The 16,028-nt window shown below is 38.3% G+C and overlaps 1 protein-coding gene across 1 annotated transcript in view; it reads left to right on the forward strand.

Annotated features, from left to right (window-relative positions):
* Nucleotides 1-468: 468 nt before the first annotated feature.
* Nucleotides 469-16,028, forward strand: part of LOC143722893 (collagen alpha-1(XX) chain-like) — a 29,657-nt gene continuing 14,097 nt past the window's right edge. The window contains exons 1-11 of the mRNA XM_077214620.1: nucleotides 469-585; nucleotides 1,557-1,678; nucleotides 4,457-4,561; nucleotides 6,888-7,031; nucleotides 8,103-8,258; nucleotides 9,649-9,837; nucleotides 10,452-10,619; nucleotides 11,024-11,143; nucleotides 12,424-12,588; nucleotides 13,171-13,329; nucleotides 13,425-13,594. Of these exons, the coding sequence (XP_077070735.1) occupies nucleotides 1,582-1,678; nucleotides 4,457-4,561; nucleotides 6,888-7,031; nucleotides 8,103-8,258; nucleotides 9,649-9,837; nucleotides 10,452-10,619; nucleotides 11,024-11,143; nucleotides 12,424-12,588; nucleotides 13,171-13,329; nucleotides 13,425-13,594 (1,473 nt within the window). The 5' untranslated portion in view covers nucleotides 469-585; nucleotides 1,557-1,581. The remainder of the gene's footprint in view (nucleotides 586-1,556; nucleotides 1,679-4,456; nucleotides 4,562-6,887; nucleotides 7,032-8,102; nucleotides 8,259-9,648; nucleotides 9,838-10,451; nucleotides 10,620-11,023; nucleotides 11,144-12,423; nucleotides 12,589-13,170; nucleotides 13,330-13,424; nucleotides 13,595-16,028) is intronic.

The following is a 16,028-nucleotide window of genomic DNA, read 5'->3' on the forward strand; positions in this document are numbered from 1 at the left end:
ATTTAATCTAATAAAAGTTATTTGATTTTATCTGCAAAAGTTTAACCCCTTAAGTGTCACCCCCCCTTTTGATAATTGACGTTAAAATGCACTATACAAACTTAAATGGTTGTAATTCAAGAATGCTTGGGAATATAGACCGAAGTTTGGTCTTGTTTTAAAGAAAACAATCAGCAGATTATTACTGAAGTGAAAGCACTTCAAAAATTTTAAGTATGAAAAAGTTATGGAAGTTTAAATTTACAGTAATCTAGGGCTTGTTTCTCAAAACAAACTGAGTTGTCTACTTCGACAGCATCTCTCTCTCTCTCTCTCTCTCTCTCTCTCTCTCTCTCTCTCTCTCTCTCTCTCTCTCTCTCTCTCTCTCTCTCTCGCTTTGCAGAACAGCTGATATAGGCCTACAACCCTGAGTATATATTCTCCGCCTCTATATTACTAGAGGAGGGTACTGCACCCGTATCATATTTCACACCTAACCCAACCGAAGTAGAGCATTAAACGGGAGCGAATGGGAAGTGAGTGACCGGGACTCAATGCGTTAACATCCCATACCTGTGTGTGGAATGCGTCAGGTACACGCTTCAGGTAAACTACTTTATTTCCAATAGACCCTTATCAGAGTCAGATATTATGTGTGTGTTTCCCAATGCTTTGCTGTATTAAAATTAAAAGTTAGAATTCCATTTGACTTGCTGTAATTGTTTCTAGTGGTTCAGGTATCCGAGTATTAACAGAGTTGAGCAGCCTATCTATATAACGTTAAGTCATGTAATGTTTGAGTTAATGCGAAAGACAGTAGACCACCTAATGCGCAGTTCATGTGGGCTGCTTCAGTTCTAGGTTTCAAAATGCTCTTAGGTAACGTTAGTTAGCGGTAATAGCTTTCGACAGCTCACTTTAGGTGTGGTATCACAACAGATTCGACGATTCGGAGCTTTAAAGTTCCCCATTTCATCTGTTTCTATTCTAGTCAGTACAACAAGCCAATGCATGTAAATGCCGTGTTATTATGGCCCAAAGCATGGGGAGGGAAGGAGTCCAATTAAAATAGGTGCCAAATAATTGCACTTCTCACACATAATATTTGTGTGAATCAGACCAGCACTACTGAAAAGATTTGCTGTTTTCTCCATTGATTTTTTGATGTGGACAGTTCGGATTTTAACGAGTCGGTTCACTTGCTGAATTACATGCTTTACATTAAGGATTTGCAGACATGTCTGGTTACAGGTGTTCAGCTTTCCCTCCCTCAACTTGTAATTGTCTTCAATGGGCCTGTAATGACCACTTCTGGTGCAGCCTTTTTTGTAAATGTCCCATCTCTTTCGCCCTCTCTTTCTCTTCCCCTTATTGTTTAGGATGGTATATTTAAAGTTGTGTTACATTAAAGGGTTTGGAATACTGTACGCAGCTTCATCAGAGAACATCAGCTTTACGGTGCCAACGTCCATAACCGCTGTTTATGTTATTATGATCACCTCGCTTTGATGTTTATTTTAAGTGAATGAAAGTTACACTCATTTTTCGCATTGCTCACAGTGACTATTTTCCCACAGGTCTTTAATTAATACCAGCACAATCATGACGGCCCACAAATCTCTTCTCGTCCTCCCAGAACGAATGACACTCACCCTGGTGACGGTTCTCCTTATGCTGGTTTTTGAAGTTCATACCCAAGGTTATATGTTTCCTTTTACCTATATACCAATATACACAATATTACAATTCTGGTTGATGTTGAGAATTATTTTGCATGTTGTGACTGATAACAGAAAAATGGCTGATGTACTATCAATGGCTTAATGCTATTTTGTCTAAATATATGAAAAGTAAAGCACGGAAAACTAAAATCAAAGGTAATCTAAATGTAAGTATGGGGGAAATGGTCATGCACACTTAAAAATAAAAATAAAGGCAGATAACGATAAACTAACATTTGAAGTCCCTTATCCCTGTGGACTTAAGTCCCTTAACACTTAAAATTCTGCTATTTCTGTATTTTTACGCACGTCTCTGCATCCTTGAAAATGTTCAGAATTTAAGAGCCATGGATAATTGCTGGTGCCTGATGTTTCCATAATTAGATGTCCTCGTTTATAACCAAAATGCAAGGCCTGTGCACTTCAAAATGAAATAAAGGGTCAAGTAGCACTGTAGCAATCATGCCCACAAAATAACAATCCACATATAGCTCTTTTTGTGGGACAGGAATACATTCGCTTTTTAATTCATTCAAAGGTCAAGTGTATAATTGTATAATGTTTCTTACATGTTAGTTATATTCTTAACTGTTAATTCAGACATAAAAAGAAAATATTATTAGTAAAGGCATTCTCAAATGTTTTATTCTGTCTTTGTAATTTTGATAGTATCTCCAATACTGCCAGAAAACACACATCTTTTGTTTTGTTTGTGGAATGTCAACTGCATTCCTAAAAGTCTATCTAAGGGGACAGAATTTACAACCCACAAAGTGTATTGTAACCCCACAAAACAATGAAGAACCTATAACAGTTAGAAATAAATATTTAGACTCTAAAGACACTTTTAGCCAAAATCAAATGATACTAATTCAACTCTTGTCTAAATTGTAACTTTCCCCAAGGAAAGACAATTTTTGGTTAGCAGCACACCAGAATAGAATAGGCTTTAGAATGCAGAATTCCTGCCCGAGGCCCTTGTGCAACATTGCGGAATCCTTAGACAACTTCACATAGCTCTTGGTGGACATTGCTACATTTGGGAAAGAAATTTGCCTTAAAAAGCTTGGAATAATTTATGTCCTTTCTAGGCCTCTTGTTATCTCTGTCTTCCCTAGAGAATACATGCTGTGCGTGTGTTTTCCACACTGTTTTTGTCTGAGCATTTGGCCGCACATTTGTTGATTTCTGGGTTGGTGGTGCTGCTGTGTCGGCCAGAAAGCTTCCTTTTGCCTCTGATCCACTGCCAGTTAATGCAGAGCATGGATATTTATTTGTTGCCACTGTAAAAAATGTTGTTACCTTAAGGAACTATTTCTACCAGATTTGACCCTTAAAACTAATGTTCATTTGTGTTAGCCTATCTAATGCAGTTGATTGCCATATTTAATAATAATGATAATAAATAAAATATTTTACTTGAATTAAGCCTTTTAATTTAGACGTTACCTCATGAAGCATATTTTTTTATATATTATCCCTCATGATATTTTTTTTCTAATGCATAATGCCACGCATTTCACCATTCATTAGAAATGAATGAATGAATATTTTTGTTTAAAGTAACCCTGTTAATTTAGGTTTTACCACACGAAGCATCATTTTTATACAATAATAATAACATCAATAATAATAATAAATAAAATATCTTAATTAGTAGACTTAATTCAAGTAAAAAAAAAAAACCCACTTGAAGCATATTTTTATTCTTGATAAAAACCCTTTTTATAATGCTTGAAAACAATTATTTGACCATTCCCCTCATTTTATAATAATAACAATAAACAAAATATTTTGCTTTAAATTAAACCTGGTAATTTAGATGTTACCACATTAATTGTAATTTCTATACCTGATAAATTTTTTTTACAGTGCATGCAACCTAAGAATTCAACATTCCCTCATTTTATAATAATAATAATATTAATAAATAAATAAATAAAATATATTTTTACCCGAATTAAACCTGTTAATTTAGATGTTACGTTATATATGAAGCATATTTTTCCTACCTGATAAAGAATATAGACAAAGACCTGATAAAAATTGTTAATTATTTATTTATTTTACAGTGCATGTAACAATCATTTCTCCATTTCTCTGATTTTATTCCCCCGACATAATGCGGAGTTTAAAGACACTACAGTAAGAGGGGACAAAGATCTTCATGTTTTTGGGGTCATACCCATTGTAAAACTCATCTGGGCTATGACGTTACATGCATGCATCCCCTTCAGGCTGACCTTCAACCCCACCGAAAAGCAGATTTCCTGTGGTCCTCAACCCCCTGTTACCCTGCGGGGCATTACAGGGCCTGCTTTGAGCACTCGCGGACAGCTGGGGAGAGGGAAAGACGGAGAAGGAAACATGAAAGAGGGGATTGTGACAAGCTGGCATGTGGAAATTATGCAGATAAGCTGAAGACAAGGGCAGAGTTGAGCAAGAGAACAGTGATGAAGGAAAAGGAGGAATGAATAAAAAAACTTCCCGTTTAAATATTAGAGGCGTGAAAAAAGCCATTGAGAAGCTTTTAGAGGAATACTTTGATCTTTCAAGACGTACATATCTTAGTCCCACATACAGGCCTCTTTTCCCATGATTCTCTCTAGGAGTTACATGCTTGTTTTGTCATAGAGGACACATCAGACATATCAAATGTCTATCAGTCGTAATAGATCTGTTTCTTTGCTAATAATGTGTTGTTACGTTGCATTTCCACAAAGCTTGTTTTGTAAAGTCTTTGAATGCATTTCCAGCCCGGCTGAAGCTGACTGTTCTGTCTGAAGATCGACTGCAGATGAAATGGAAGGAGGCGGAAGGGCCAGTGCAGGGTTACAAGGTCCGTGTGCGGCCCATCACAGGTGAGACCGCTTTAGTTACTGGTAAATCATTAAGATTACATCATTACTTCTTACTAAATGTAACATTTACATTTACACTTTTTAACTTTTTGTTACTTTTTCTCACTGTCATATGCTTGACTTGATGGCATTTTTTACATTTGAAGTGCTTTTTTTTTGCTGTGGACAAAAACTTTGCATGCTATAACATGGGTACACTCCCGTTCAAAAGTTTGGGCACAGCAGGATTTTTTATGTTTTTGAAAGAATTTAAGATTTTCAGTATATTTTAAAATGCAAATCATTACTGTGAAGGCAAAGCTGAATTTTCAGCTGCCATTATTCCAGTCTTTAGTGTCAAATTTCATATTACCAAGATTGAAAACATTAATGCTGCTTAATATAATTTTGTAATATTACGTATACATTTCTTTCTGACTTTTTTGGTGAATAAGAAGTAAAAAAAACAGCATTTTTTTGTAACAATGTAATTCTTTACTGTAATTTTGTAACATTTTAATGCATCCTTGCTGAATAAAAGTATTAATTTCTCTCTCTCAAAAAATAAATAAATCTTACCATAAACTTTGGAACAGCAGTGTATTCAATGTGCATTCATAATGTACATTATGTTTCAAAAAGGTGAAGTGTTTAGCAGCCGTACCTGCTGGCTCCAGGGCACATTAAACCCTCCGCTGCTCTGAGGAAACACCCACATTTTGGCCGCTACACATAACAGAAACTGGATTCCACTGAAGCACTCAGTTTTATTTTATTTACCAGCCGCATTTTGACACTTTTGAAACAAACTTGTCAGTAAATAAATCAAACTATGTTACTCATTTTTAAAGTCGTCATGAAACAGAAGTTGTGATTCCCTATTGTGCCATGTAAACAAGTAAAATGGCTTCTCGAACAAGAATAATCTTTTGTCCATCAGGAATTGATTGGATCATTGTTTCTATTTTGATTAAAGATAATGAGGGCACATGAATAAGCATTCAGAACAGGTGAGGAATGGGAAAGCAGGATTTTTGAGAGATGATGGAATGAGGATAGTCATAGCCTTTGCTCTTATCACCTCTGTCTGACATTTCATCTTGTCTTTTACCACTCTGTATGTGTCTGTGAAACCACTTCTCTTCCCCCCCCCTCTCTCTCTCTCTCTGTCTCTCTCTCTCTGTCTCTCTCTCTCTCTCTCTCTCTGTCTCTCTCTCTCTGTGTCTCCTCTCTCTCTCTCTCTCTCTCTGTCTCTCTCTCTCTGTCTCTCTCTCTCTCTCTCTCTCTGTCTCTCTCTCTCTCTCTCTCTCTGTCTCTCTCTCTCTGTCTCTCTCTCTCTCTCTGTCTCTGTCTCTCTCTCTCTGTCTCTCTCTCTCTCTCTCTCTCTCTCTCTCTCTCTCTCTGTCTCTCTCTCTCTCTCTCTCTCTCTCTCTCTCTCTCTCTCTCTCTCTCTGTCTCTCTCTCTCTGTGTCTCCTCTCTCTCTCTCTCTCTCTCTCTCTCTCTGTCTCTCTCTCTCTGTGTCTCCTCTCTCTCTCTCTCTCTCTCTCTCTCTCTCTCTCTCTCTCTCTCTCTCTCTCTCTCTCTCTCTCTCTCTCTCTCTTTATCTTTGTCTCTCTTATCTACTGTTCCGCCCTTGTGCTCAGTTAGGTGAGTCCAGACAGGTCTGTTGCAGTCTCGAGAAAGTTCACACAGCAAAACAAACACCACACATGCCCCACAGTGCTCCAGGCAGAGACAGACAGAAATAGGCAATCATGTTTCGTAATAAACTCTCACACTGCCATATTTTGATTGTATTTAGTTATCTTCTGTGTAATAAGCATAATGCCTTACTTCCGATAATTCTCCCCTCCCCAGTACCTTGAAATGAAAACCCCATGCTGTGTCTCATTTCGAAGTCCGCTCCCTCCAGAGGTCACATTTGTCAGCAACATAGCGTCATTTAGCCTGCCTCTATTCAGAAAAGCAGCCATTACATTCTAAATTAAGAATGAAATTACAATAATTTACACCTCATGAGAAATAACATTCAGTTTTATAATGGTTACTTTTCTGAAATGAGACATGCTGACATCTCGATTAAATATTAAGTATTTTCTGTTGCCTAAAACAGTCTGAATTGTGTATTTTTTTTGTATTTTCCACCCTCTGACCAATAGTGAACTGCAGGTTTGATGTGGAGTCCAAAGTGAACTGTATTTTAATAACCATGTACTTTGATATCAGCCACTTTCCAAAGCTGTGTTACATTGTGAATTTAAAAAATAATCTTCACTGACACATGCTGCTCCAACTGTTAAGATCTGACTGAAATGAGCTTTAAATCTAAATATTTTTTTTTTCCAGAGGTTCAACAGCCAGAGCTGATGCTGACGACTACACGCGGCCGGGCCACGGTAGCGGGCCTGGACTCCAGACAGGAATACCTCCTCCAAGTCCTGGTGCTCAATGGGACACAGGAGAAACTCGTTGCAAAAAGACGTTTTACCAGTAAGAGTGGAGGATGACCGAACATTGCTATGTGGTTCCTATAACTTCTTTTGAGTTTTTCACCCATTTTATCATCTGCCAGGCTAAAATAATAAGTGTGATTACTTTGGGAAACTAATTATAAATCTCTGCACATCAAGCCACATGATTTGAGGAATCATTCATGTCTGTATCAAAAAGGGGTAGAGTACACCTCAAAGTTTAATATCAGCGCTAGAGGTTTCCCATCCAGTTGTTGTTGGTGGTTGGGGAACTTTCTGCGAGAAGCAGAAATCTTTATGTCATAGTTCCCAGTGGTCAGAAGCTGTCAACACAGACCCAAAGTACAGAAACCATTCCTTGTTTTAACACATCACAAACTACACACACACAGACAGTGTTCAGGGAACTGTAATTGACACTGTCAAATGGTGGATTCCTGCTGGATTAAAGGCTGGGACTGACTCTTGTTTCTTTACAGGCACAAAACACTTTTGGAATTCCCTTTTAAACACAGTAATATTCCACCGAAACGACCACCCTGAAAGAAACCTGATATCAGATGATGAAATGCCTTAGTAAAGAACCAGGCTTTGCATTTGAAATTGTGAATGTGCTAAAATAAGAATGTAGACTGGACTTTATTTCATAAGAGCTTGGTGTTGTCATTGTCAAAAGATGCAGACTATGCCAAACATCTGTGAAACGTTGGGATGAGAGGTTGGGAGAGAGAGTAGGTTACTATGTCGAGCGTGCAGGTCTGGACAGGTTTGGATAGAGGGTCATGCTTGCTTGTCTGATAGGGGATTATTCCATTGTTCTCTCATAAAAGCCAAAGCATCCACTCTGTTTTTCGATGTGGATCTGCTTATATGTCAAAAAGGTGTTGGTGTTAACAAAATAGTGCTTAAACACGGTTTACTTGTTTTATGTAATCTGATTTGCCAAATAGTTTCCAATAAATTTTATAATATTATATAATTATATAATTAATTAGACATTTAACTTATAGGCCTTCACACACTTTATCTGTTTATTTTCATATCCTCCTCCCAGTATTTTTCAATTTCCCTGTTCCTCATTTTCTCACAGTCGATGGATTGCGTGAGGAAGAGGTGATCCGCAGCGGGAACAGGGAGCAGAAGAAGAAAATTCCCTCCATTGGCTCTGGCTCTGGAGAAGTGGATGACGTGACGGAGGCTCTAGCAGCCCTTCCCACCGTGCTCTACCGAGAACCAACGACTACAGGTAGAGAACCCGCTAACATTTTCTGCCTGTTTCCCAGGAGTTAACCATATATGTGTTTGTCAATAACAACCGTTTCAGCATTGATAATAATAAGAAATGTTTTGTGAGCATCAAATCGCCACATTAGAATGATTTCTGAAGGATCATGTGACACTGAAGTCTGGAGTAATGATGCTGAAAATTCAGCTTTGCCATCACAGGAATAAATGACATCTTAAAATATATTAAATGAGAAGTTATTTTAAATTGTAATAATATTACACAATATTGTTGTTTCACTGTATTTTTGATCAAATAAATGCAGCCTCGGTGAGCATACCTCAAACATTAAAACTGTAGTGTGTATTTCATAATATTGTGTTCTAGGCCTAATTATGCACATTATCATAAATAAAACATTTTCAATATAAAACATCATAAAAACATTCAATATAAAACATTCAATATAAAACATTTATAAATACAACATTTTCACTGAGGACTTCTGTTTTTAATAATTGAAGTACTTGACGTAAATAAATTGCATTTTCAGTGGGAAATATCAGTGTATTTTATCAGTTTTGCAGTTTTCACTCTAAGCTCCAGATGTGTGAATTGGTGTTACTAAAATTATGAAAATTTCTTAGACAAACCAAACATGCTTCTGCCCAACCAGGAGTACAAAGGCAAGTAACTCTGTGCCGAGCTTTTGTCCCACGGCCTCTCTGTCATTATCCGTTTTTTACTGGCGGGGCTACAGATAGTTGAACTGGCGCCAGCTCCTTCACTAACCTATTAATAAGAGTCCATTCACCCCCAAACACCTGTAATCAATGGTGCCTTAATGGGACAGGACAGGACAAGGAAGGGATTCTGTCCACATGTGCGGGGTGTGGGAATGCAGACACCATCACTAGCTATACTCTGTATTTTGATATCTCTCAAACAATCCTCAAATATTCTTCTGAAACCACTTAACATACATTCAGATTTTGGTTTGCAGGTAATTTAAGCTTTTGATATTATATAATTGGTTTTATTTTTTTGTGTGTGTAAACTTTACTTTTAAATACATTTAGGATTAAAGTTTAAAATCTCCACCTCTGTGATGGTGTCATAGTAATAATTGTATTTGTATACCGACTTGCATATGGTCTTCTTGCATTTCTTGTAAACTTCATTGTGATTAGTCTTCCATCTATTTAACCATTTATAACCACAATTATATGTACAAATGTGTTGATTGTCATGAGTCAAATTCACCCACTTTTAAGGTCATTAAAACTCAGCTTCGCAGTTATTATGAATTTTGGATCAATCTGAGACAAGATTGCTTTATTTAGCTGCAGTACATTTAAAAATTTTATTTAGCTATTTATCTTTCACTCGTAATGTCTTTCTGCTACTATAGAGCCTCCTGCTGTACCTGAGCTTGAGCCGGAAGTTGACAGAAGCCCTAAAGAAAAGAAAAAAAAAGACAAGAATCGATCCAAGAATGAGGATAAAAATGATCAAGAAGATAATGGAGGGAAGTCAGTGAGAGAAGAGGTTACCAACACCAACAAACCGAGAAAAACCACCCCAACCCAACCTGTCACAGGTTATAGCACTCACATTTCAGATGATTAAAAATAAACCAGATGGACAAACAGCTATTAAAAAGATAATGTACAATGTTATTGACCTCTTACATATGTGAATATAAATGTCAAATGCACATTGACTCAAAGAGTCTCCCGTGATACAGGAACATGTTACGGTCAGTGTTTAACAGAGTTAATGAGCTGTGTTGATGTTTCCTGTGTCTGTATAGTGAGGGCTAATAACCGAATTAGAGACAAACCAGAGTTAATGACACTGTAGGTTGTTATCAAGGCCCCTCGTATGGCCCTCAGGGCTGAAATTTGTTCCCTCCTTCCTCACATCTATAAAAAACACACGCATAGATTGGAATGCACTGTGGAGGAACACACATACTGTATATGTATTGACAGAAACAATTATCTTGCAAAAATCACTTCACAAAGTGCTTGATATAGGAGCAGAGATGATTGCTTAATGTTTGTAGGTGTGAAAAGACTCATAAATATCCCTCACAGTAAAATATAACTGCAAGCATGCACAGGCTAAGAGACATTAAAAGACATTCTCACACTCAGTTTATGTTGCCTTATTAAAACAGCAGAGTTTGAATCTTGCCCAATGTGTCTTAAGCTGTTTCCACACGAAAGCCGTTTGAATGCAGTGCTGGCGTTGAGGCAGATCTGGTCCTTCTGGTGGACGGATCCTGGAGCATCGGCCGCACAAACTTCAGAAAAGTGCGTGACTTCCTGGAGGGCCTGGCTGTCCCCTTTTACATCGGCCCACAGGGCGTGCAGATAGGTGAGATGCTATTTCATGGATATATACATTGCGGTGTCAGATGTGCATTTTAGTAGTAACATTTCAACTTTATTCAATTAAATATTTACTTAATTAAAGTTTATACACTAGTGTTGAAAATGTAAGATTTGTTTATGTTTTTCAAAAAGTCTTTTATGCTCAAAAAGTCTGCATTTATTTGATCAAAAATACAGTTAGAGCAGTCGTATTTGTGAAATATTATTACAGTTTTAAATAATTGTTTTCTATTTAAATATATTTTAAAATGTAATTTATTCCTGTGATACAAAGCTGAATTTTCAGTCACATGATCCTTCAGAAGTCATTATAATATGCTGATTTGTCACCTTTGATCAATAGAATACATCATTACTGTTTAACAACTAAATTTGTTGTTGTTTCAGCATTATCTCAGTACAGTGGAGATCCACGCACAGAGTGGCATCTGAATAACTTCACCTCTAGAGAACCGCTTTTGGAGGCCATCAGGAACTTCAGATACAAGGGAGGCAACACTTTCACTGGTAACTAGATATTTTACCCTTATATTGCTTACCAACCTGATATTAATAAACTTAAATGCACCCCTGTGAATGCACGTTCTATAGTAATGTATAATGATGCTTGACAAACATATAAACCCATTACAGCATTTGTCTGTAAATTTATCGGTCTAAATATACCATATGTTCCTCAGTGATACGCTACTCAGTTTAAGGTACATTATGAGATGGTTTAACTGTAATTCCTCACCATCAGCATTAACAAGAGTATGTCCATCAAAAAATCGATGTGTATATTTCTAATTTATTGCGGTGCACATGTGGGAACTGTATCAATAACGTACATATGTTCAGCCAGCTCTAACGTGAATGACTGATGTAACAAACGCTTGTAAAACAAATCTTGCTCCATCCTTTATCTTTACTCAAAGTAGTAAGAATGACAGACAATCTGCATTAATAGACAGAGTTTTAGGTAATAGTGGCCCACTGCTGATTAGAAGAACTATTTGACGGTAATAACGTGAGTTAGCCGGTAACTTACACAATATAAAACACAAAACTAAGTATTTTGAACAACCAGTAGAAACTATATTCATCAATAATTATTCATACTTACACGTTGTGAGGAGATTGTGAGGAGCAAGCTGGTCCAAATAAACTGGGTACTGACCCATCTTTCAAGAGCAAGCGTTTTGCGAATCCTGTGTTGAACTCCGAGATTTGAGAAGCAGTCGTCAGTAAAACAACATGTTGTGGGCTGGACAAGTTGTTCGCTGGTAGACAATATACAACATAGGCGGGCATTATACAAATGTATCTTCAAGTGACGTAGAACCCTAAAGCAATAGGATTCAAAACACAAACGACTCGTAAAGGCGGTTCAGAGTCGATTATGTACTTTCGACACAACTTTACAGCTTTGCTGAAAGTTTACATTCACAAACAGCTACACACTGCATGAAAGGGAATATTGGAAAAAAACTAAATTGGGGCACTTTAATATCTATTAAACATTTATGTCTTTTATCATACTGTCATTGTCACTATTTATAAGCAATTATTTCTCCTGTGGTAAAGAGGGTTTCATCGTTCCAAAGAACACCTCTTGACCATTGTAAAGTCACTGAAATGCACAGCATCTTGTGGTTTATTGCTTTTTGTCTAATAATCTTAATACGTATTACTGCACAGAACCAGCAGTGATGATACGATTCTTTTATGAAACCAATATTTGAATTTGTCTGCAAATGTGAACTACTTCCCTGTCCATTTTCAACATCATGATGTCTGTACCTAAGGTCAGGCTTTAATCCACGCTCTTGAGAACAATCTAAAGGAGGAGGTGGGGGCACGGCCCAACACCCCACAATTCCTGCTGCTGTTGACTGATGGGAAATCACAGGATGATGCCATTGCTGCAGCCAATAGGCTGAAGAATGCCGGTGTGGAGATCATTGCTATAGGTAAGACCCTCTCTTAGCAAATCGCACATGGAGTGTAATGAATTTAAGAGAGGCTATGAAGATGAACACTGTTTGCTAATGAATACACTACTGTGCAAAAGTTGGTGGTTGGTAAGATTGTGATGTTTATTAAAAACGTCTCAAGACTGCATTTATTTGATTAAAAATGCAGTAAAAACAGTGATATTGTGATATATTATTACGATTAATCCAGTCTTCAGTGTCACATGATCCTACAGAAATTATTCTAATATGCTGATTTTCTGCTCAAGAAACATTTTTTTAATATTATCAATGTTGATTCATCACAAATGTCTTTACTGTCACTTGTTTTGATCAATTTAATGCATCTTTGCTGAATAAAATTATCTTTTTAAAATAAAATACTCTCACCAAACTTGTGAATGGTAGAGTGTATATATATATATATATATATATATATATATATATATATATCATATCATATATATATATATATATATATATATGATATTACATATTTAAAATGACCTTTGTTGTAGTAATGTATATATATACATATATTTATGTTTTTATTTTTATTTATTTCCCACTCATGTCCAGGTGTGAAAAATGCAGATGAGGCAGAGTTGAGGCAGGTGGCGTCTGAACCACTGGAGTTGAATGTATATAACGTGAATGATTTTCCTCTGCTCAGTAAACTGGTGGGAAGACTAGCACGCATCCTCTGTGGCAAGATTGAAGACCGTATAAAAGCGAAGAGTAGGTCAATCACACACACATTTGTTTTCATTATATTGATCCTACAAATTTCTTCTATGTACTTAAACGAAACATCAAATATCTTTTGTAAAAAGGAATGGAGCGACCCACTGAGGACCCAGTTCTGTCCTATCCCAGCCCATCTGATCTGCGGTATGTAGGACTAGGCTCACGAGAGGTGCGCCTGCGTTGGACGGCCCCCAGCAAAGGTCCCCAACAGTACAGAGTCGTTTATCACACAGCTGAAGGACAGAGTCTGAAAGAGGTGTGCCAAGTGTCCAGCACTAAAATGTCTGCGTAGGTTAGACTAAGAGTTGGCATCTACCGCCCATTGATACACACTTGAGGCTGTTTTCCCGTAAATATGTAAAAAGCTATAATTTCTTGTATCAGATGGCAGTGTTTATTTTGTCTTTGGAGCACCAGGGGCCTCATGTACAAAGACTTGCGTTGAATTCATACTAAAACATTGCGTACGGACAAAGCTGTAAATGTGCGTACGCACAAAAAAAAACAGATGTATGAATCTCTGCGTACGAAGGTTCCCACGCATATTCTCTTTGTACATCCCAATTAACGTAAAATTGAGCGCACATGCACGAGCACAACGCCCCACCCAGTCTCCTCCCTCAATTAAATCATTTAAATATGGTAATTAGTCCAATTTGGAAAAAGAAACCTGCAAGAACATGGCTAAAACAAGCAAGAAACGAAATTTCACTGAAAATGAATTAGAGTCCTACTATTAGAGGTAGAAACAAGAAAAAATATTTTATTTGGAACTTTGTCCTCTGGAATGAATAACAAAAGAAAGAAAAAAGAGTGGGAGAGTTTGTCTGATGCCGTCAACGCGGTGGGATCTGAGAGTCGCACTGTAAATGAACTGAAGAAGAAATGGTCTGACATAAAGGTGGAAGTTAAGCGGAGAACTGCTGCGCACCGCCACAGTGTGGGCAGAACAGGCGGTGGTACAGGGGCCGATGAACTTTCACCCTTTGATCAGAGAGTTGCCTCTATTGTAGGAGACACGTTAATCTCTGGAATCGTATCCGTTGATGTGGGAGACTCGGATATACTGCAGGACTGCCAGCAAGGTAACTAATGTAAAATGTATTTCCTTAACTTTGATACATATAGCCTACCAGCCACCATTTTAATTTTAAAATGCATGCAATGTAGCAAAAAGTACACCAGAGATTTTTCGTATCCACTGCTTTTATTGCAAATGCGTGTACCCATTAATAAGGAACCGATTCAAATTACTGTTAACATGTGGCTGTGTTTATTTGGACTTAGGAACCGCAGGAACAACAGCAGGAACGTCCACTGGCACGCACTCAGAGTCCGCACCACCAGAGTCTCCACCACCCGAGCAGCCAGAGCCCATTCAGTCCAGCGTCTCCGGTGTCTCTAATGCTCCCCCCAGTGCTGAAGCCCGTCCATCTGGCCGCGTCTTGACGCATGCTGTTCTGGAGTCACAACAGCAAATTGTTAGGGCCATTGGAGAAATTAACAGTCACCTGAAAAATGTCACTGACGCACTCACAGAAATAAGGCATTCATTAAAGGAATTGGTGAAAAAATGAACTTTGTGTCTGAGTACCATTTATATTGTCGCAATTACACGTTGACGGGCCTGAATGGCTTGTTGATTGTGCTGCACATATACTGGTCCTGGGTCAGAGTCATGTGGCAGTGCTGCCACCTCACCAAGGGGTATGCCATGCCTGTGCGCGACATTGTGCAGCACTCCACAGGCCAGTATGATGTGGCAAACCTTGTCAGGGCGGTATAACGCCACCGACATTTCAGCTGCCCAATCGCCCGCTCCACAACTGACCGAGTGCGAGAATGGGCATCATTGTATCTGCGCTCTCGGTCAGTTTGTGGGTTGGTGAGGGGGTTAACAGCCACGTCTTTAGTGGATAACCACTGTCTCCTGATGGGCAGTTGAATAATAACACACAAAAATTAAACTTTTAGATAGAACCATACATTTAAATGCATAACTTACCAAGTAGCCACCCATCGCGCACCCTGCCAGCTTGGAGTCTCATCCCAACCATGCTATTTGTAAGGATATATGAATCATGGGTTGCCCCAGGCCACCTTGCCACAATATTTGTTAGGCGCATTTGTGCATCACATATAATCTGCACATTTATTGAATGAAAATGTTTCCGATTCACATATACAAAATCTTCTTCAGATGGCGCCTTTATAGCAATATGTGTGCAGTCGATCGCTCCGATTACATTAGGAAAACCGGCTATCGCAGCAAATTGCGCTTTAATGTTTGGCTGGTCACTTGCATCGTATGGGAACGTTATATACCTGGTAGACAAGCGGATGATCCCGTCCCATACAGCTGGCATTGCACGGCTCAAACACGACTGGCTTATTCCTGAGCGGTCTGCCAGTTCTCTTTGGAAAGAACCAGTTGCCAGGAAACCAAGTGTAGTAAGCACCTGTAAAGGAACGGGCAATGCGTGGCTCCTCACTGTCTCTCTTTCCAAATTCGGACCCAACTCAGCGCAGAGTTCCAAGAGTATAGGCCGTGGAAATCTGAAACGGCTGATAAGCCAGTCATCATCGTGGGCCAGAAAATCATTGTGGTCCCTAAAAACTCGTTCTCTTCGGATTCTGCCATAGCAATGTCCTCTAATAAAGCCAACGCTGCCATTGCTAGACGGGTTGTA

Source organism: Siphateles boraxobius, unplaced genomic scaffold (genome assembly GCF_051911475.1).
Source record: "Siphateles boraxobius isolate OS27281-9 unplaced genomic scaffold, OSU_SipBor_1 68, whole genome shotgun sequence".
In the NCBI taxonomy this organism is placed as follows: domain Eukaryota; kingdom Metazoa; phylum Chordata; class Actinopteri; order Cypriniformes; family Leuciscidae; genus Siphateles; species Siphateles boraxobius.